This window comes from Apus apus, chromosome 2, assembly GCF_020740795.1.
Source record: "Apus apus isolate bApuApu2 chromosome 2, bApuApu2.pri.cur, whole genome shotgun sequence".
NCBI lineage: Eukaryota > Metazoa > Chordata > Aves > Apodiformes > Apodidae > Apus > Apus apus.
Window position 1 is genome coordinate 44,512,882 of NC_067283.1, and position 23,204 is coordinate 44,536,085.

The 23,204-nt window shown below is 41.7% G+C and overlaps 2 protein-coding genes across 3 annotated transcripts in view; both read right to left on the bottom strand.

Moving 5' to 3' along the window:
* MRPL3 (mitochondrial ribosomal protein L3) overlaps nucleotides 1–1,360 on the bottom strand; it is a 31,235-nt gene extending 29,875 nt beyond the window's left edge. Inside the window, exon 1 of the mRNA XM_051611346.1 lies at nucleotides 967–1,360. Coding sequence (XP_051467306.1) covers nucleotides 967–1,064 — 98 coding nt within the window. The 5' untranslated portion in view covers nucleotides 1,065–1,360. The remainder of the gene's footprint in view (nucleotides 1–966) is intronic.
* A 5,078-nt stretch (nucleotides 1,361–6,438) lies between these two features.
* The window catches only part of CPNE4 (copine 4), a 229,531-nt gene continuing 212,765 nt past the window's right edge, over nucleotides 6,439–23,204 (bottom strand). For both annotated transcript variants that reach the window (XM_051612099.1, XM_051612100.1), the window contains exons 13-16: nucleotides 20,835–20,886; nucleotides 16,395–16,528; nucleotides 13,965–14,201; nucleotides 6,439–7,053 (exon numbers count right to left, since the gene is read on the bottom strand). In XM_051612099.1, coding sequence (XP_051468059.1) covers nucleotides 6,922–7,053; nucleotides 13,965–14,201; nucleotides 16,395–16,528; nucleotides 20,835–20,886 — 555 coding nt within the window. In that variant the 3' untranslated portion in view covers nucleotides 6,439–6,921. The remainder of the gene's footprint in view (nucleotides 7,054–13,964; nucleotides 14,202–16,394; nucleotides 16,529–20,834; nucleotides 20,887–23,204) is intronic.

Consider the following 23,204-nt stretch of genomic DNA (forward strand, 5'->3'; position numbering starts at 1 on the left):
ACAAGGTTTTGTGCAACGTGGTCTAGTGGTAGGGTTCCCTGCTCATGGCAGGGGGGTTGGAACTTGATGATCTTTAAAGGTCCCTTCCAACCTTAATGATTCTATCATTCTTTGATTGAGGTAAATGTGCTCAAAATGCTATTTAGGTAAATGAGGCAAATGGGAAGACCTGCCAGCAGCTTTCTAATACCTATAGGAAGGTTACCAACAAGACAGAGCCAGGCCATGTTTACTGAGGTGCATGCCAGGAGAATGAGAGAATGGCTATAAACTGAAAAAGGGGGTTCTGATTTGACACAAGTAAAAAACGTTCAGCCTGAGGATAATCAAACACTGGAACAGGGGCTCAGAGAGATTCTGCAGCCTTTGTGCTTGAAGGCTCTCAAGGCTCAAGTAAACAAAGCTCTGAACAACCTGGTCTGACCTCAGATCTGAGCGCGCTGTGAGCAGGTTAGGCTGGAAAGCTCCTCAGCTCCCTTCCAGCCCCAGCAACCCTGATTTCACACTCGCCGCTCACCAGCTCACTGTACTGCCGCAAGTTTTGTCACGGCTACAGAAAGCCTGAACGTTCCTCAGTCCTCAGCGAGCACCGAAAACGCCGTATTTAAGGGCACAGCTAGCAAACGCACACGGCTGACCGCGAGAGCAGGCCTCGGCGACTCAAAGCGCAGCAGCCCGAACCGCTCACCACGAAGCGACAGCTGCTTTCGCTGCAAACATGTAAGCCCCGCCGGCACTCCCACGCCGGCTGGGGCGATCCCTAAGGCAGCAAACCGGGGCCCCACCGCCCCTGCAGCTGCGAGCCGCCCGCAGCGGGGCCCCTCCCAGCGGGGCAGGCCGGAGAAGCCGCCGGGAGGCGAAGGGGCCGCCGAGCTGCCGCCCACCTCGGCGCTGCGACACAGGCCGAACCCCCTCTCCTGCCCGCCCGCCCTCCCCGCAGCCGCCCCTTCCCCTCCCCTCCCATACCTGTGCCCGGAGCCCCCCGCCGCCGCCCAGAGCCGCCTCCCCGGCGCCGCCGCCCGCAGCCGGGCCCCCAGCCGGGCCAGCAGCCCGCAGCCCGCCATGCCGCCTGCCTGCCTTCCTGCCTTCCTTCCTGCCTGCTCCGCGCCGAACGCCTCCCGTGCTGCCGCGGGAGGAAGGTTCCGGGCCGCGGGGAAAAAAAAAAAAAAAAAAAGTGAATGTAAGAGCTCCCCGAGTCAGCCCCGAAGGCGGGTTCGGGAGCGGCAACAGGGCCGGCGCTGCCGGCGCTCCGGCACCGCGGAGATCTGCCTCTGGGCAGCGCTCGGGGTTGATGCGCCCGCTTTCCAGAGCGGCCCAGGGCCCGGGCTCTGAGCCCCGCGGCCCCTTTCGGCGGCGGCAGAAACGGCGTTGCTTGAAAGAGCCGTGACGTCTCGGGGAGGGCGTCCGTCGTTGCTGCTCCTCCTTGCCCTGCTGCTCCATGGTCTTCTCCACCGCGGGGTGTGTGTCTGTCTGTGTCTGTGTGTGTTACCCCGGGGGCTGGAGGCCCGCCAGCCAGACCAGGGAGGGGCTGCAGGCCCCTCAGAGTGGGTAACTCCGCAGAATTTTGGTGTTCGCACCCAGACCCGCCATCCAGAAAACTACCAGCAGCTTTCAGACGCGCTCGCTGTGTTGGCTTCTTGTCCTTGTAAGAAGCAAATACAGAGAGTGTGTTCGGAAATGCCCCTCTCAAGGTCACAGTCCAAGCGATATTCCCGCTGGGAAGCTGGTGAGTCACCCTCGCTATCGCAGCGACCACCGCCTCTTTTTGTTCTCTCCCTGGCATCAAGCACCACAGCAACCTCGCTAAACTTCATCCAGACGTGTTTTCTCATGGGGCCCGTGAATAGCTTATACTGCTGCTCGAACAGGGACTTCTATAGCAGGAGGAAGGAAGGGTCTGAAACTGAAAAGTGACACCCCCCCCCCCCCATTTCTAAGCAGTGTGAAAAACCCTGCAATGGTGCTTACCCTACCCACGTACCCTGGAAGTAGCAAAATGCGATTTACCCCCATGTTCAAGATGTGGAACCAAGGCACACAGCAAGATGAAGTGACTTGCCAAGTCATGCCAGACGTTCCCAGCTCGAGAAGAGGGCTTTCTTGATGCTGCCTCGCTTTGTTGCCCCAGGATGCTGCTCTTCTCACCTAGCACGCTGCACAGCTGAGGGGACACAGAATTCCTGTACCAGGAACTTGCAAGTAATACATGGTAATACACGGGGGTGCCGACATTTTGGAGAGAAAAGGTTTAATGGTGTACTTCTTTACTTCTTGTCTCCTTTTTAACATCGTGATGGAATTTTTTTTATTTTTTTTTATTTTAAAGATGTGCACGCAGCTGTTCATGATGCTAAAGAGGCTTGAACTCTTGCCAGTTTGGGGCTGGGGGCATTGAGCGCATGTAGCAAGGTGGCTGCAGCTCTGAATGCCATCAGACTGCAAATTGTCTTTTCTAATCAGTGGGAAAGAATTCAGGTGCCTCCTGAACCCAGCAGTATAAAGCTTTCTGCACAGCAGTGGAAATGACTAGGACTTTTCTGGAGAGAAGGAAGAGAAAACAACAGTGGCTGTTACAAAATAACCTTCCCTGCCAGCCTGCTGCCTTGGGGAGTCTTCACAATTGCAGGAATGAGGAGATGGAAACACCACTTTTGAACCAGCAGCCTTCACAGGAGGGAATTCATCTAGGTTTCACCTGATCAGCTTGGAGGATCTCACCAGCTATGCAATGAAATTGGAAAAACAGAAAAAAGGGATGTAAGTGCAGCCAGCTGATGGTTTGCAGTGAACGTTGCAAGGAAACGTGTGGCTGAGCTGACCAGTAACACTCATTAGCTCTCTAATTGCTGAAATTGCCTCTGTTAAAGTGCAACTCCTCAGCCCAGGACTGCAGGTACAACCCAGACCTATGAGTGAAGGAGGACTGATGGTGCTGTGAAGTGTATTTTCCTTGTGGCAAAATGGCACTTCCTGTAAATAAAGGGGAAAAAAACCCCCACAATCTAAGAAGAATGACTTTATCCTAAGAATCATTCAGCTCATCCTCCCTATTCAAAAATGTGAATGTAAACCTACCGGTGCTTTATGCCTGTAATATCCATGCTACTTAGGAGTTTGTTTAGTACTTCTCTCATTCTGGAAAGGTTTGATATAGGTTTAGCTTTGCACAGCAGGTGTGACTGCAAGACCCATAATCCTAAGTGAGAAAGTCAATCTGAATGACTGGTTGGGTTCTTTCAGGGATTAAACTGTGCCCTGTTTATGCAGCCAGTGAGCCAAGATGAGGGAGGTAGCTCCGTTTAACTCCTCAACAAAGATCTTGCTGCAGTTGAATAACCAGGTTCACTAAGTCACATGCTGTTCTATCACAGTATTTGGTGTGTAGGTAAATCCAAGGGATGTAGCTGAGCATTGCAGAGCTGCAGGGCTCTGTCATGCAAATCTGCTCAGAACTGGGGCCTTCCACCTCTTAATTGGTTGGGGTATCATCTCTGCAACCTGAAACAAGCCTTGGCTTGGACCACTGCCCTCCACAACACTTAGCAGGTCTCTAACAGATTGAACTGCAAACCTTTTAGCTGTCATCAGTTGTGTACCTTTGATATTTGGAGACTAAAAGAAAAGACATGTTTTAAAGCAATACTATTACTATAATTTCATTTTAATTTCATACCTGTAGACTCTTTCACCAAATGCTACAGAACACCATATTGCTTATCATGGTAAGAACTTAACGTGGGGAGGTTTTACCTTAGGGCAATAAGCAATTAGCAGTGTATTAATGTTTTGGCTTTTTTTATTATCGTCAACTTACCCGACACAACTGATCAATTACCTTGAAATAACAAGATATTATTTATTTTAAAGGAATTTTTAGAATTGAAAATGATCCATCAAAGGACAGTAAAAGTTTAAATTTGCATCAAAAGAATCTACAAGAGAAACTGATGGCTGTTCAGCCTAAAGGCAGAATAGCCTTGCTAAACCCCTAAGTAATAAACAGGAGAAAAAAATCTCCATTTCAGAGATATTGTCATATAATTAATTATGTTACTCTGCACAAAGTCCATAGTATCTTATTACACTGAGTAACTTGGAACACTGAAATTAACACTCAAAGCCTCATTAGAAAGGCTTTACCATATGGCTAATTTTGTCTTCTGCGCTTTCTCCTACACCTCTCACCACACTATTATGTGCTTGTTTTACATGCTGAGATCTGTAAAGGTTGAAGGAGATTTCCAGTTGGTTTTTAAGTATCATGAAGGTATCTTTCCAAATACCTTGAGGGCTGTTACAGAGTTGCTGATCTGTATTACCACTGATAATTATTTGGTTTTATGTAGGCAACATTTATAATCTGGATTGTGTGAAGTAAACAGAAAGATCTGTAGCAGTGGTGATTTTCTTGAGATGCATAGACCACCTACATACACAAAAATAAATGATGATGTATATAGGTCAGCATACAATCCTTTTTTGATCTCTGCATTTTATGTGATGCTGCATTATAGAAGCACCTTGTAACACCTCTGCTAATGAAGAGCTGGAACTGCCTGATTCTATGTAATTATAAACTCTCAAAAAATCAGTTTATCCAAAGATTGTATGTACCAGAAGAACAATTTCCCTGATTCCTAATTTTCTTGCCAAAAATTTTATTTTACTTTCCCCCAGTCTGGCAAATAATGAAAAGGCCTTAATGCCTCCTCAGCTGTACATTACATCCATATATCCATGCCCCAGGGTAAAGTAATAGTCTTTCCATGGTGAGAGCACCATCATACCTCTGAGACTCTCAAATCACTTTTCAAATACTGAAGTCTCCCAGTACCCTTGGAAGTTATTTATGCATACATGGCAGTGACCTCCATTTTACAGATGAGGAATCTGAGGTGCAGAAAAGTTAAACAACTTGATGAAGATTACAGAATAAAATATTGGAGGAGCAAAGAACATGGTGCAACTGATTTTTCAGTCATGTGCTTGAACAGCTAGAAAATAGTCCTGAGAATAGGGAAGGAAGGAAAAGAGGGGGGAAATGGGAGATGTTGTAGATCAGAATTAAGATACCTCGGCAGAGTGGTGTGTGAGATATAAGGGGAAATGACAGTAGCTTCCAACTGAAATACATCCACAGAGGGAGAGATGTGCAGCCTGCTGGGGTAAGGTCTCAAATGAACAGTCAGCCATTAAATGGAAATGTGGATTTGAGACCTATCAGTCAGGACATCTTGAGAAAATTTAGACCTACGACCAAGCAATACTGGCTGCTGTTCAATATCTGATCAGCTGAAGGAATCTTTACTAGCAAGTGTGAATGACTGCACCGCAGGATATAGATGGAGCAGAACTGAATGTGCTGGGGAGACAGCCCACGTGTCTTGGCTAACTCATTGCCTTCGCTTTATGGTGCAAAATCATCAATCAAAGCTGATGCTAAGGAAGTTACTTCTAAGGGAGAATCAGGGAGCTAGAGTTCTACATTACTTTCAAACCAATTTAAAAAAGTGTATTTCTAAAACAAAACCTGTTCCTCACAGATGAGATTTTCCAAAATATTAACCACTGGCCCAAAACAGCTTCTTCTGGAACCAGCAACAAGAATGTTTTCAATTCAGTGGGAGAACAACTGGTCCAAAGCTGCACCCTTCAGACAATCCCACACAAATTATTTTTGGTCAATTTTTATCCTTAAATTCTTACAAGTGACATCCTTCACTATAGTCTTTTAGCAAATGAGGAAGCTAAAATTCAAACACTAAGAATAACAATGACCTAATTTCTTAATTTATATACATAAATATTTCAAAGAAAAGATCAATCCACTTGTTCTTGTGTTTCTTTTTTTTTAAAAAAAAACAAAACTAAACAAAAAAACCCAACAAAAGTGGCTTGAAAATTCTTTTGATACAAAACTGGTTTTTCTATCATCCACAAGTGATCTGTATGTGCAAGAATTTACAAATCACGGACTGTCACAAAGTCAGTCAGTGCAAAATTTCTTTCAGAACATGTGTCACACAAAGTTGAATATGGGATGTGAGATTAAAAAATGTAAATGAAACAAAACAATAATTCCCAAAGAGAACAAGAGATTGGAAATTTGGATAACCAAAATACAACCCATTAGAAAGCCAGTCAGGTTGTTTAGATTAAGTAGGCATATATTAAGACATAGAATCCTGATGGTTCATGCCCTCCAAGACAGATCTGTTTACAGCTACAGTCTGAACCCCTCATAACAGCTGGATGTGTCAGACTTTTGAAAAATTGCTACTCAGGCCACAGACTGAGTGAGCATGTTCAGGTGCCCACAGTATAAACTGCCTATGCTTCAGCCCAGGTATTTCTTGAAACACTCTATTACCCTTTTACTAGAACATGGAAGCTGAAAGCAGGCAGCCTCGTGGTAAAGTGAGAAATAAAGACAACAACTGCAAAACTGTGTTGTTTTTATTTTAAACATGCAAAATACAGTTCATGCATCTGCCATTTTGAAAAATCTCTCCATTCACAGCAGATCAAACCAAAGACATTTTGTCTATCGACTCTCAATAAATATTTCAAAATGCTTTACAGTGTAAAGATAAGAAATTTAGCAAAATTTCAACAAACCTGTATAAAAACCAGATACAGATAACTTTATTTCAAGGCGACATGCTGTAATGTAAAGAGTTCACTCTTTTTTTTTTTTTTTTTTTCCGGATTTTTTCTTCTCATAAAAAGTTTTCAACGATACAACCGCTTAACAGATTTAAGCCTTTAGGCTACACATGCAAAAAAAAAAAAAGGTTATTTTAGTTAAAAATCACCAAAACGTGCTAATTTTTTGTTTGTTTCATTTTTAAGTACAGTAGTTGTAGACAGTAGCATTTTTCTTTTTTTTTTTCCTTTAATTTTGTAAAAGTGCAGGCAGGTTCACGGAGCTAGTGTCCTGGAAGACTCGTACTCTGACATACATTTTGGTTTTATCCCTTTGCCATTGTAATAGTCAACGACTTGGTTTGGAACTTCAGCCAAAACGCTTTTTGCTAGAGCAGCTGGGGATGCCTGTGGGAAATGGTAGAAAACACAAGTGTTAACCTGTCTCTCTGCTAGAAATTCCACGGGTTTGAAAGGCATTGGTGCCGTTACATCAAGGTAGGAAGTATGGTTCAGAAATGGAAGGCAAAAAAGGCTCAAAGCACTATTGCTGGGAACTCATTTGATGACTCAGCTGGGGCACGTAGCTGTAGGTGCCTGACAGTACTAAAGCCAAAAGTGCTCGGCATGTTTTTCAGGTCCTTTTGGAGTATTTTAAGTTCAGGGTAACTGAAGTTCCCTGCTCTGTAGGAGAGCACCATATGGCAATGAGAATGGCTGCAAAGACTTCATTCATCAGTACTCAGCGAGAAACCCTGCAGAGCTTCAAGTTGAACATGAATGGACATCCCTGTAAAAGGGAGGCCTTCATCACCATTCTGCTCTTCAGGATGGTGTTTTAATGGCTGGGGAAGTTTTTAATTCAATAAAAATTATTTTCTTTTCATTGAAATTAAACCATGCTCATGAGAAAGCTTCAATCCCTAGTGGAGGCTTTAAAGCTCTTCCTACAATGTATAAATGGTGGGTGTCAACCAGACTTAAGAACTGATGAATCTGAAATCTAAAGATGAGTATAGAGATGGCCACTGGCTTTCACCCCAGGCAGGGAGGAGGGCTATCCTTCGGTGCAGAGAAACCATGCTCTCCATCAGCAACACAAAGCTGCTGCCTCACACCCTGGCACTGCTTCATTTTAAGCAGCGGGGTCTGTTGATGTTTTCTGGGCAACTGCTACCTGCATGTGCTGCAGGGATTTTCCTTAGGCCCTGAATTCAGCAGTGACAAAACTCCAGTCCTGTTCTCCCTTGCAGCCCAATAGCATCCTCTTGCCTCGTGCTTTGGATTTGCTTTTTTCTAAGTATTCAGGTAGAGCTGATTCCAAGCCCCCTGCAGCCAGCCTGCCCAACCATGTTCCCTCTGAGCCCACCTCAAAAACGCAGTAAAAGGGCAAATGCATAAATGTCAGTTTGAGAGGTTTAAACTAATGTGTTAATCTCCAGATAGAGCAGACATGGATCACACGCTGCAGCTGAGATGATGCATAGGAACTCAAACAGTGGCTGGGTTGCATTTCATGTGCACACCAAGTATATTTTTCCCACATTAATGAGCATTTCCCACCTCTCTGTCTGCTAGATTGTCAGCCAGCTTTCAAAACTACCACGTCACAAAGTATGTGTGCTGAATGTTTATTGCCCTGCTCTGTTTCATGGGGTGGGATCCTTATCCTTCCAGAGACTTAAAATGAGGCTTACATAGGATGAAAATGGTTGACTATTCATAGACAAGTGATCCCAGGGGTGCAGAAAGCCCCATGGCTGCTATAAATTCCAGTGTCAAATGGTACAATACTACAAATGCAGAGATAATGCTGGCAAATACAGAAACAAAACTATGGTTTTGTATTTTGGTATTTTGAGTAATATTTTTTTTAGTAACAAATAAAATTAACCACTATTTCCCTACTGTGACTGTGACATTTATACCAAAATATTTGTGCAGGCAAAAAAGCCTGGAACATTTCTGCATGAACAAACTGGCAAAGCAGAGCCCTTACTTTGTGTGACAGCACAACAACTGTTCTCAGGTGTTACACAGTAAAACCACTCATTTATTTTAATCCCTCAAAGTGAAAAACATGGTTTTCCACAGTTTCCCTGTTCTTGCCTAAACCTGTTTGCACCTAAATCAGCCAGAAAAATACCCCTTGGAGTCAGGCAAATGGCTGATTTCTATGTTTCTGCAGAAAATTACTGTTTTTTAAAAAATCTCAGTGTGCAAAAAGCTGTGTATACCTTAGGCTGCCTCAGTGTCATCTTACCCTACCTAAAGGGTAAAAAAAGGGAGTGGGGAAAGAGTCCTGGGCCATCACTGCACACACAAGCCCTGGCAATCAGGGAAGTTCAGTCTGCTCTATCTTTAAAAATGATGGGCAGGAGCACTTGCCCCCAGCTTCTCTGGATCATGTGTAGTTCATGTGCCTGAACATTGGGCCAACGCTCATCTCTGCATCATTCTCCCATGGCCACTCCTCTCTCTTCTGATGCCACATCCATTCTTCCTGAACGAAGGGTCAGCCCTTCACAACAGGCACTGTCAGGGCTCACACGCATGGCTGACTCACTGCCACTTGAGGAGTCAACTGAGCTACGAGCTCCTTGCCCAGCATGCACGTAAAATGAAAAAAAAAAAAAAAAGCCTTTTACTGGGGTTTAAGCCAACACATTTACTGTGCCCGTGGGCTTACAGGCAACGTGTGGCCTGGGGTAGCTGGCTTGGCTCCACACTCCAGTCTGAGCTTGGACAACTGTGGCTTTACAGAGTTTTATCATGCTGGTGATGTCTGGTGGTCCTGTGGCTCTTTCCAGCATGATGCACCCCAAATCCAGGGTTAAGGGGTGATTTCCTGTCTGATGATTTGGGCCACCTGTACCTCAAGTATTTTTGTGGTGGTCAAGCACCACTACTAGACCAGCTGGTGCAAAGCAGCATTTGTATAAGGAAGAATCAGACCCAGTAACTTCTGAGCTAAACACCAGCCCCAGTTCATCAGTGCTGTATAAGGGTTACCTGTGCTGGGTTTTTAACACAGGTGGTAGATTAATGTCTTACTGTAACCTTTTCTTTGCTGTTTAACTGCTATGCTTGAAGAGCATCCTAGCAATAAACACCTCAATATGAATAGTTCTCAACGGTACACAACAACCTAATCATCCAGCAGCAGGAAGATAATCCCCTATGATGATAATTGGTGCACATTACAAATGATTGTTGATTCAGTTCTATAGCATCACCATGCTTAATCTTTAATTACAATGCATAGTGCAAAACATTGCTCCTTGCATTGGTTAAGAGCTGTGCTTTCCACACTCATAGGTGATAAATGTGTCATTAAGTCACATTCGTTAGCCCTTGTGATTGAATACAATGCAGAGTGGAATACAATGTACCTGTGGCATCAGATTTGTGTACAGCAAATATATCATGCATCCTAAAGGCACAGAATTTCAGCTCTTAAAATATGACTGTGAGTGGGTTGAGACAGGTGATTTTCTTCAACTACATTTCAGTGATTGTGAGCATTACTGTTCTACAGTTTCAGGTGAAGGACACTCACATTGCTAGGGTGGTGATTGTTACAGAGAAAAGAAATTCACTTAGGCTCAGGGAAAATATGTTCCCTTTGTTTGTTATGTTCTCCTGTAGTGAATTGCACATGCCACCCACTATCCAGTGGGACATTTTTTTAAGCAGTAATGATTACCTTGATTTTATCAAGCCTCTTCAACTACAGGATTTGCCAAGAATCACTACAATTATTATTATTATTTTGATAGCTTCAAAGATATTCCTTAAAGAGAGAGTCAAAAAGGTAAGATACTTTACTGAAGCACTCCTGATACGCTACATTATGTAGGAGATGAAACTGCTGTAATAAAGCTTTCTGTCTACATTGGGTCTTTACCCAATAAAACATTCAAGTAGCATGAGATTTTAGGTATGTGAATAATTGCCACTAATTGCAATGTGTTAGCTGCCTGTATGAGCACTGTGCAGGATCAGAACCTTCTCCAAAGCCAAACATAAAATAAAAGGGATTCACTTGACAGGTTATTTTTACAACTTCCTTCTCCCTTCTTTCAGTTTTCTCACAGTGGCTGCTTTTGGATAGATTATTTTTGATCTCTTTGGATAGATATGAAATTGGAGTTCCAAGCTGACCTAAGAATTGAAGTAATAAAAAAAAAAAAAAAAAAAAAAAAAAGTTTGGGTTGATTCCAAATGAATTTTGGTTTATTTTTCCAGCAAAACAAAAAATAATTGCTCACAAAAAACGTTTTCTTCCCTCTCTATATCACTAGTAGAGCTAGTGTAGATTTAGGCAGAAATAAATACTTGATTTATCAAAAATCCCTATGAACCTTATACAACTCGATTTGTAGTCTTTCTAAAAAGATCCTTCAGCATTTTTTTCTACTTTAATAGTTGAACAACCTAAATATCAAAACTAAACACAAGGTACACTGATAAAAGGGATATGATTATTAACTAAATACATCTTTTATTAGAGCTGTCAAATGTAGTATGCTGATTTATGGTAATCCTTGTGTTTGATTAGAACTGATCTGACAAAAATCTCCCAAATGTGTTAAATCCTCATTTCTATATGGGGAAAAAGAAGTTTGAATAATTTCTCCCTCTAAAATGTATTTGACTAGTTGATGCAAGAGGCATGGTCTTTTGTTTGTGCTGAGGATAAGCAAGCAAGATAGCTGTGAATGTCACTTTGTTCTGAGAGAGGGACATTTGGGATACGACAATAAAGAAATTCACCCAGAAGTGCCTGTTGTTATGGGCACTCATCCAGTGCACTGATGTTTTTTTGAAATGCTGAAAGATCAGTAAATAAAAAGTTGCATTAAAAATACTGACTTTTGATACAGGAAATACATTATCTATTTCTATGTTATCTCTGTTACTCAGAGAAGGGGGGAGAAAAATATTGTTATAAAACAAGAGCAATAAATTTTTAAGATTGCTATCCTTTACCAATACTTGGGAAATTAATCTAAACCAGCTAAAAATAATATATGTGTGTCCTTTGATCAACACTAGCAATTAAAATCTCACACAGACTCGCTCACCAGTTAACACCAGAGGCACAATATATTCAGTGCCCAGAACTGCAACTGTCAGCATTAATCTATTCAATCAAGGATGATTTCAACTTTGTTATAAAATCACAAAATGAAACTAAAAATAACAAATGCAGTTCCTTGCAGAAACATGTTTTCAACTAATTGAAAGTAGGTCTAGCACTAGCCCATAAATAACTTGTCCCTCAACACTTCTACAATAGACTACAGTGCAGCACTACACACTTGTGATTATTTGATGAAGTTGAATCACAAGCTATGAGCTGTTGTGCTCATAATTTTTTTCCAGCAGATAGGTGACTGAATGGCACTGTCACCATATGTATGTAGCTACAATTCAGTGGCAAATCTGAAGCCATTTGGCATAATGTCACCAAACTGATAGCAAACGTGAGTTGTATTTCCCTCCTATGAGGATCCGTTGTGTGCACAAAGGCAGATGGAAAAGAGGAACAAATTTATTTCTCTTATTCCTCAGTGGAGTTTGTGAAAGTGCATCTAGAGCTAAGACAAATATGGTCTAAGACAACATCTAGATCTAAGACAAAATCGTATTTTGAAGTGAGAAAAAAGAACAACTCTTTAGAGGAGGAAAATAAAATGAAGCAAAAAAAGTCTCCCGTGGTAACAAAAAGCCAGGAAAAACAAAAGAAATGTAAGCACTGCAAACCCATATGCAGACCAAAACCAACCCAGAATTGAAAACTTCGGGGTGACATAACCAGTTCTGAGGATCCGTGGTGTATGGGAACAGATTGGCAAAGGCAATCACATGAGGAAAATAAGTGGGGTAAAGACATTTTCAAATAAAATACCAAGGATATCCTTCCTGGACATTGAGGTGAGCAAAAAAACAGCCTCAAGAAGCACTTAAATATAACAGAAGGAATGAAGGGAAGGAAGGGAGAGAAAGATGGAAAAACAGAGGAAAAGGGATGTGATCAGCATCACAGAGGAACACAAAGGCCATTCCGTGCTTCCATATGGAAGAAAAGGGCCCTTAGAGAAATGAGGCTGGTGAAGGGACTAGTCTTACAAAGAGAGGCTGAGGGAGCTGGGGTTGCTTAGCCTGGAGTCGAGGAGACTCAAGGAGGACCTTCTCACTCTCTACAATTACCTGTAGGGAGGTTGTAGTAGGTTGTAGGCAACAAGTGACAGGACGAGAGGGCACAGCCTGAAGCTGCACCAGGGGAGGTTTATGTTGGATATTAGGAAGCACTTCCGCATGGAAAGGGTGATTAGACATTGGAATGGACTTCCCAGGGAAGTGGTGGAGTCACCATCCCTGGAGATTTTTAAGGAAAGGCTGAATGTAGCACTTAGTGCCATGGTATAGCCAATGTGGTGGTGTTAGGTCATGGGTTGGACTTTATGATCTCAGAGGTCTTTTCCAGCCTCAATAATACTGTGAATCTGTGAAAAACCCAGCTGTGTGTGGGAATGATCCTTCTATGGGTGAGCACTGTTTCTACCCAGCTGCTGAAAAAGTCCCTGGGACAAGTGCTGCAACATAAGGCAGGTGAATGAGGAGAAAAGTACACAACAAAGGCAATGTTTAAAATCTGGCAATTTAATGCTGGGTCTGTCCCTTCCTCCTCTGCAGAGTGCCTCCTACAGCATGCTGGGCTCAGACAGGAACAGCTGGCTGAGGGCACAGGGAAGCTCTTAGCAACACCACTTCCTTGGTTGTGTTCTTGTATAAAATTTAGGGAAAGGGTTTGAAGGCAACCAGGATGCTGTGGGTGGACAGTCTTGCCTTTGAGAACTTAGGGACCTACATTTCAGCAGGGAAACAGCCTCCTGGAGAGTACACTGTGAGTACAAATTCACAGCCATTTCAGCTGCCTGTGGAAATGAAGGGATGGAAAGCAGAACACAGTTGTCCTAATAGAACAGATACAAAGAGAATGGAAAAGAAACAATGGGGAAAAATAAGTCAGGGAGGGCAACCAAACTAAAATCAAGGAGAAAGTGGAAGTAAGGACTGGCACCACAAGCAGCAGATGAATTCGGCCCCAACTCTCCTTTCCCCACCCTCACCACCTCACTAATCGAGCACATTTCATTCTATATTCCCTATTTTCTCAATTTCTGACACAGTATGCCAGAGACTTACTAAACACTTCATGCTCACCCATAGTTAGGCCCAGCCCCAGGGAACGTTCACTATGTGTTACATACATTCATCCTTCTGCAAAATGCATGGAAAAGGCAGCTTACATGTTTGAAGTTCCTAAATGGCACAAACTGGACAATGTCTCGAAGCACAGGCTCGCCCTTGGGAGACCTCAGGATCCCATCATCACCATCCAGCATCTGCATGTCACTAAAATCAGCGTTTCCCACCCCGACGATGATGACTGACATGGGGAGGTGAGAGGCATGGACAATGGCCTCTCTGGTGTCAGCCATGTCTGTGATGACGCCATCCGTCAGAATCAGCAAGATGAAATATTGCTGAAGTTGTTGGACAAGAAGTGAAAAAACACATCGTTAGTTCATCTTCCAAAACCACTTGCCCTTTTCCAGTATCAAAGTGTTTCTGGTAACTCACCTGTGGGTTTTTTTAAATAGAAGAGAGCCACTATAGTGACTCAAAGGTTAAGCACGTTTCCTATCCAAACCTCCTCAGCTACTAATTTCCCCTTTTCTGGAGTTCAGCTCTAGCTCAGGTAATTTCCAGGAGCTGGAGAGAGCCAAGGTATTCCCACTGTAGAAAAGAGGGTTTCTAGCTGCTAGGGCTGGGACAGTCAGGACTTTGGCTGGAAAGTCTGGAAGAGTCCTGAGATCCTCACTAACCCTGTTTTCCATCTGCTGCACAATAACTCCTGCTGACAGTTTCTGATTACATTTTTTCCCCTTTGGGAACCAGTGGTAGGCGGGAATGGGGCACTGAAGCATTTCAAGCCTGTAGCAGAGCTGTCAAGGAGGTTATGACAGCACTTTGCAAAGGAGCTTTGCTAACAGGCACGTGGGATGGGTGCAGCCATCTGCAAAATGGAGGGTGATCCACTGGTGCCTGTGGGAGAAGAACCGCACCATGGCAGATCCGATTGCATTCTGCAGAGTAATGGGGAGGAGAGCAAGGGCATGTGCAGGGAGGAATATGTCCATTTTCAAACACTTCATACAGAGCCCTGAAGGTTTTCTCATTCTCTAAAGGACAGCAAGTGATATTGTCATTTCTCTCCCAAAACTCCAAAGCCAACTGGACTGGAATCATGGGCTATGACATCTCTTGGTAATGGGGAAGAGTGACTCTCACTTGGACCCCTTCTGAATTTTTAGGCAGCTGGAGTCATTTAACAAATGTGCATTAATAGGAAAAATCAACAGATCATAGAACTTGGTCATTCTGCACAAGTAATACCAACACACAAAACATCATTAAAGTTTATGTACACACAGCTATATAAACTCACACAGAATTCTGTTCATCACCTCCTGCCATGAATAAAACAAAACATGCAGGCAGAAAACTTTATCTTGAAGACTCATGCTATAAATCAATTTATTTTTCAAATAGAAAGAGGGGAAGCTTAGGTTTAGAGCAATTAAGCGACTTACTCAATATGAAATACTAGTTCAGAGGCAGCACTGGGAACAGAGTGAGCCACTTCAGGGTTAGGTGGCTATCGAAATTCAAACATAGCAATTCCAGACTTTAGGACTGGAACTTTAAAGAGTATCCAGATCCTGGAAACAGCAGTGGAGTGACAATCAGAAGGCCAGACTCATGGACAGAAATGTTTGGGAACTGCTGCCTTAAAGCACTTTAAAAAAAGGTTTAGCACATGAAGAAAACTTAGAGAAAGCTCCAGGCCTGGTGATGAGATCCATGCCAATGTACAGCTCTATTCTGCTCCTATATGTAGGCATTTTTCTTGCTGCAGTGTAGAGGTCCCCATTTACATCCTTGACTCCAACAACTCTGCTCTTGTAAATGCTTCGAAACTACTTGCTCACATATTTTCACCAATTCTCTCAAAATTCCTTTCTCCCATTCTGTTTGGAAGGCAGAAGAGAAATAAGCTGAATCCATTTCAAAGATGTACATTTAAAACACCATCAACACTTAAGCTTTTTAACCCAAGAACTTAATGGGTTTTGTATCAGATGCAGACTAACGGACTTGTCTCCTGATTTCTAAAAGTCACGTAATACTCCATGTCAGTAGTAGCAAATTGAAAACTCTATCACTGTAGTTTTCAAAGGAATGGTTGTAAAAATCCTCTAGTTGAACAGAAAACTTTCAGTATGGCTTCTGCAAGAGACTTGAAATTGGGTAGTCTCTGCAAGGAATCAGTTGAACTCATCTCCTTTTATGACCTTTCACTTTCAGGTCTTGGCCCCTAAATTTTTGTAACCTTTCTCACGCTATTTATGTTTCCACACTGAAGAACTGGGTGTGTTAGAGTAAATCAGCTCTAAAAGCAGGTAACAGAACAGTGGGGAAGAGCTTAAAGTTGTGACTATTGAAGCTATAAGGGCTTGCTCCAGCTGACACAGACTCAAGCTACCTTCTGTAAAGGGAAGTTAGTGAAAACTCTGAAGGCAGGACTCAAATGCATGAAAAGGCCTTGTTTTGATGGCCTATAAGAGATCCATCATAAGGCAAGAAAAGAGCCAAACACAGCATTATGCCCTTACCGAGGCCTCCTTCGTGTTGGTCTCCTCCGATGCTGATTTTGCCACCTTCTGGATGATGGGAGCAATGTTTGTTGGCCCATACAGCTGCAGCTTGGGAAGGCAACTCTGATAAGCCTCCACAACACCTTGTATTCCTGGCACAAAAAGCCACACAAAAGGCAAATAAATGTGTAGCACGTTGCCAATATCAAGCTTGTTTAAAATGTAAATAAAAGGCAGGTTCTTAATGAATAAATTCAAACTATCACATGATTAGCAAGGACTAACAACTTCAGATAATTTTCAAGAAGCTGTCTCTAGCTGCCTTGAATCTAGCTTGTAATATATAATTAATTCTACTATGTTTCTTTTTCCTAGCAGTTTTTAAGGTCTAATTTCCAGGTATCAGTTTCCAATGCCATAGCTTCCATCCTTCTCAGCTCAAGGCTAGGTGATCACTTCCTGATTGCCAGCTACAATTCATGCTAAAAGGGTAGACACAAATTAAAAGCACTTCAACACTTTTCTTTTCTCCTTTTCAGATAAATACTTAGTTCTGTTTATCATGGTAGTTACCAACACATTTGCCCTTTTTACTTACAACCTACACTTGTCAAGGAATTCAGGTATCTTTTCAAATACCTGACTCCCCCGTGCTCAGAAAAATAATTTTTCAGGGTGAATTTGCATAATTGCTCACAGGTTGAATTCAGCTATGACCAAAAGCTGAGAAATCTTCGAAGAAAACAGCAGGATGCTTTGCAGTCTACAGAAAAATGAGCTTTAGTCAAGAAATTTTGATGGATCACCAGCTATTTCTGGCTTTTTCAACTCAGGGTATATAGCCAGACCAGGGAGAACAGACTTCTGCTGACACACTTGACAGATCACAGAATGGAAAATGGTGTTTTCTATCATTGAGAAGAAGGATTTCTTGAGGTGACGCACGTTAACCTTGGCATTCAGAACTCTCAGCTTACCAGACCTAAAGGATTAGAGGTCTAAAGTTGGAAAGAAAGTGATAGACTGAAGAGCTTTGTAAAGGATGCTGAAGAATGAAATTACTTCAATAAGATTCTAAGCCAGTTTCAGTTTGCACTGAGACTAGCTCACTTAACAGGTTTTACTCAACCCTGTTTACAGGATATATGGGTGCAGATCCGTTACTAACAAATCACAAGGAACTGTAATTGCTTTACAACAGTATACCTGAACCACCTATGAAAAATGGTGGAGAATGCAGTCTTCTCTCTTTGGAAATAGTTACAAACATATTTTTCCATCGCAGACAAAAGAACACATTCCAATTATAGCTATGATTTGCTAAAATATAGAGTAAGGTCACAAAATTTCCCTTGGTAATTACTGTGAGAAAATTACACATTACAAAACTGACCTTTTGTTAACTTCCAATTTTAAACCTGCTAAGGATTTTATTACATATACTTACTGATCTTGCATGAAGGCCTCATAAATCTCCCCTACCATGATGACAAGATACACTGTTGGTTTTGCCTATGCATTAAAATAGTATGAGATAAACCTTGCTCCCTACATTCCACACTGATTTAGTGGGGTTCATGTCAGACAGTTGCTTTCACCTTACAAAGAAACATGTTTTAGAAACATATTTTCTTGTTTGCTACCTCAGATTAATATATTCTAGAAATACTTACTGTCCTTATATATTCAAATTCAACCAGATATGTGACTGGCTTACTTTCTAGCTTACTTCAACTCCTTTATTTTAGGAAGAGTCAATGTGCATTTTTTTTCACAAAGCAACTCCTTACATTTCTAATTGGAATTCACTTTCATTAGCTCTGATGAAATCCAGTGTTTGCAGCATACATATGGGTTTAAGAGACATGTAAAATGCATGCATGTGTAAAAGCATTCATTTACATTAGAGGTTGTCACCTTTTTCCTCAGACAATAAAGACTAAATACTAAGCATAAGACTATAAATACAATATTAAAAAACATACTAAATATAAAGCTGTAAATACTAAAATTTTCAAGAATGGAAATGGTAACAGGGGAAGAAAAGTGAAGATATCTTTATTTTATTAATTCCAGTGGTCTTCTTATCAATACACAGTCCTTATTCAGTGTAGCATGATGCTTCACACTGCCTTGTGACAGCAAAAGCTCAGTACTTCCACAAAGAAAGGGATTTCACGCCTCTAAAGCAAATTATACACATACTGTTTATATTGACTTGAACCTCTGTTTCTTAATTTAAAGCAAGATACTCTTCAGCAATTTTCCTCTGTTTCTGGCAAATATGCTAAATATTACAAAGAAAAATAGTGTGGTCACAAAACACTTTATCTCCCCCTCCCTCTTGCATCCTCTCTGGTGTGAGAGCATCTAAAAACATCACGGAACAATTGGCGGTAGGAACTAATCAAGCATCCAGGACAAGCAGATTATGAGCAAGCTGCAGCAGATGATTAAACAACACATTTTCTGATCTGTCTCCTTTTCTTGTTCTCATCCAGATAGACAGTATTTTAAATGGTATCATTCAGGACAAAGAAGTGCTTTTCATATCTTGTAGATGCATGTGCAAGTGCTACAAAATTTCTCCCCTGGCCTTCTTTCATGCTGCTACCATCTTTTTATGTTTTCTTAGCCCTAAAACTCTTTTTAGGTGGTGGGTTAACTTATCAGATAACTGAGTTTTATGGAAAAAAGCCAAATAAAGCTTAAATACATAACAAATATTAAATGAAATAAGTTAACAGAAAGCTCACAGAGCAGCTCCTTCCTTTTTTTTTTTTTTTTTTTTTTTTTTTTTTTTTTAACCTCCTCCATTTCCATTGTTACATTTTATTTTGCATACATAGTATGGTATGAATGGTAAGTTCTATATTTGCAGAGGGCTTGTTTGTCCAGCCTCTGACCTGCTGCTGGCATTATATAGATGAGACAGCCTTTTCAAGTACCAGTCACTCAATACTCACAGTGTAACACTGTGTAACAATGTCAGCCTGATCAAAGTACTGGCCTTGGACTCAAAAGTGGCAGCAGAGGAGGAATAAAATATGTGTTCTTTGCATTAATGGAGATGTTTTAAACAGGTCAGGCCCTGTGTGAGTGCCCATGTGGCTGAATTCAGAAGCAAGCTAACATACAATGGCCCAGACAAAATCCTCAGGTCTGTTTTCCTTCCCCAACACTATAGTATCACTACCGTCTCAACTTCAAGCTAGTTTACAAGCTTAAAGGCACATCTAGATGCATACATATAATTTCAGCTTCTTTTAACTTCATAAACACAATTTAAAAAGCTGTGTGAAAACATCAAGCAGCTGTAGGATATATGCCCAATTACATTTCAAGCATATGACTGCTGGGGCAGTCCAACATTCCAAGAACAACAACAAAGCAGGAATGATCACTGAACCGAAAACAGAGGTCTTACATTTAAACGTGTGAACTTTCAGTTCTTTTAATGTCTCTTTCCCTTGGATTGCTTGTCCTCTCTTCTTTTCCTCACTTAATTTCTTGGCATCTTCTCACCCTGAACATATTCTGCTGACCATGCCTGAACTAATAAGCCTGAGAAGAGCTGAAAGGAGCAGCTAGAAAATTTGAACAGGAAGAACATTTTGAAACATCCATTTCAGTGTTTGGAAGGCAGTAGGAAGGTAAGGAAGAATTAAAACCTGTGAATTTTGGACAGCAATGATCATCTGACCAAGACTCTCAATAAAGTGTTAGTCTGGGATTACTTGTTAGACTGTTTAGAGATTATTGTCCTGTTCTCATATTTTACAAAAGATGTCTGAATTGTGGCAGGAGATTGTAGGAGGACAGAATCAGTCACTGCAGACCTCACTGACAAAAACAAGACATACAGCAAAATCTGCTACATGAATCTGGCCTCTGACTACTGAGGATTAGTGATTGTTGCTGGAACATACTGATATCTTACAGTACATTAAAAGAGCCTATTGCTGCATTTGCTCTCATGAAAGTATGTTTCCTTCTGTTACAGCAGTCCTCAGCTGCTGCCCTGACCCTCTGGTACTAGACATGGCTGAGGTGACTTGCAGCAGGCTGCTGTTGCTAGAGGTCTGGCCAAAGAACTGGTTCTACATGGAGGAGCCTTTGATCAGAGGTGCACAACCTGCTTTTGCATGTCCTGCCCTTCTTAGCAGCACAACACATGATCTTGCTGTAGCTGAAGGTCTGGAATGAATCTAGAAAACAAGGCTTTAGTTTTCAGAAATGCTAGTAACTTGGAGAAGTTCAGGTGCTGAATGCCCAGTGTGGTGTACTTTCAAAGGGACCTGTTTTCTAACGCTAAACCTTGGAGACTTAACGGGTCTTGAAACTCCTGGCTGCTTTGTTTAAAAATTCACTTTAAACAATACTTGGGGGATACAATTAAAAATACAAGCACATTTTGAAGGGCAGAAATACAGCACTCTGTCCTAGTGGGAATGTTACCTGCACATTCTGGGTTGTCTTCATTGAAATTGATTGCAAAATCATGAGAGACCTGCAGATAATGGAAAGAAGAGAAGATGACTGTAGTCAGAAAAATTATTCCAAGAGAACGTGCAGTTAAACACCCCTTACATTCTTTCTGTTTTAAACCTGAGATCTTTAAAGCTTTCAGCCATCAAGTGTGAAATACAGTCCCAGCTGGAGCTCCCTGCAGAAAAAAAGTAACAAAACTGGAAGCAAACTCATCAATAACAACAAAGTCAAGAAAAAACAGCACAAAGAGAAAAACACCAAAATACATGAGAAATACATAAATATGGTGTCAGGACTGGGCTATCAATGCCAGCTACAGAAGAGAGATCTATTGCTGAGGAGATGTAAGTGCCAGCTCTCCCTAGCTCAGCATCTCAGATTGCAGGACAGAGAAAGCAGGTTTTGATACAGCACTGACAGCACAAGCTCAGCCCCCTTCTGAATCCTGTGTTCCCATGGGTGAACAGTTCCTCATTTGAAAGCCATGGGATTACTGGGCAAATAATATATTATCTGAAGAGAACAAGTAAGTCACCCAGACCCACTATGAAATAATAATATAAGAAATGTAAGAAGACTAAGCTGGTTAAGAAATTAGATTAGGCTGGTGGGAAATTAATAAGAAAAAAAACTGAAGACTCTTGTTTTTCCTGAAATGTAACAAATATCCCATTCTCTCTCTCTGTCTCTCTCAAGTTGTAATAAAATACCACAGAACTATTTTCTAAGAGAAATGATGGTGAATCCAAAACATTTGCTGATTTTCTAGTAAACCAATGTTTGTATCTTTAGCAGCTTGGGAAAATAATGCAAGAGTTCTGTATGTGCAAATTTTGCAAGGCAATATAAGTCTCAGGTTCCAGGCTTCCCCTCTCTATTTGTCACTGAGAAATCTGCACCCACAGCAGAAATCTGTTGGGACTGAAACCTTCTTCAGATGCTTTCTTCTGGTTTTAAAGTTTGCTCTTGCCTGCATTTTTTCCAGATTCCTGTTTGCTCCTTTGATCACTGAGAATGCTTGTTTCCTTTTAATCTCTTCAGCTCTGATGCTCAGTCTCTTAAATCTCCCTTTTGTCTTCAACTGTCTTGAATGAAGCTCAACTTTTGTCTTGCAATGCACAACATACACACACACACATATCTATATCTATATAATCTATACCTATATCCTGGTTTGAAAAAAGTAGTTATGCTGGAGAGTTAAGCAGGTGATTTGTATAATTTAAAGTTGAATCTATGTATACCATCACAGATGCACGAAGGCATGTATATAGCTAATTCCAGTGACATACCTTTGAGACTTTATAGATCTCTGTAGGATCTTCAGAAGTGCCAACAGTCCAGTCATATAGAAAGCAACCTGCTTTCTCCCTGTACAATGGAACCTGGATTATTTGCAGGAAGAGATTTGCTTGCTGGATGTTGCTGTTTTATTTGCTACTTTAGACCACAGTACAGCAGAGCAAATGGTGTATGGCCCATAGACCAATAGATCAAATAAGTGAATGCAGAGAAGCTTCTGTAAAAATGAAGTGGTATAAGTCAGCTAATTACTGCCAAAGAGAGCTTCTCACAGAGAAATCAAGTTTCCCCATCATATTCTGGCCTTGCTCACCACAGTGATACCTCCCGCTACTTATTAAGAGTTTAAATAAAGCGGGACTTCTACCATGGTAGGAAAGGACTGAAGCAAAACCACACTGAAAAGTCTGCATCTAGCTTGGCCCAGTCAGGAGTTTGTTATGTCTACACCAAGCACCAATTGCCTCTTTCAAATGGCTTTACATGGGTCATTCTGGCTACCCTACTCAGCTATGGAAGATAATTCAGAAAGTCACGATGTATGTTCCTCACTGAGCAGGCACAGAAGAGCAGGGTTGTCAGATAAGCTTCAGAGGTGCCCCACAGCCCTTCTGTCTGGCTGCTCTGTATGTCTCTTGGCACACTTTGCCCAGCTGGTATCTGCCAGTCTTATGACCAGCTGCAGGCCAAAGGTAATTGCAGCTGTCAAGATGGTTATGTGAGTTTTCATTCATTGATTATTTTTTTGCTATTTGGTAGCTTTTCTTCTTCCTTTAAGCTTTCTGTGTTTTGTACTAACTGCATCTCAGAAGCAAGAGGGATGGCAATGCATGTTAATGTACTGCAGGCTGATTCTTCCAACACTCTGCCTCTCCAGTGATTTTATAACTTTTTTTTTCTTCTTCTTTTTTTTTTTCCCCAGAGCTATGAATACAGTATTTTAATCTCATACACAAGCATGGGCAGGATGCTTTTGGTGCTATACCTCTTTCAGGATCACACTATACAAACAATTTCTCTGGTGCAGAGCTGTGG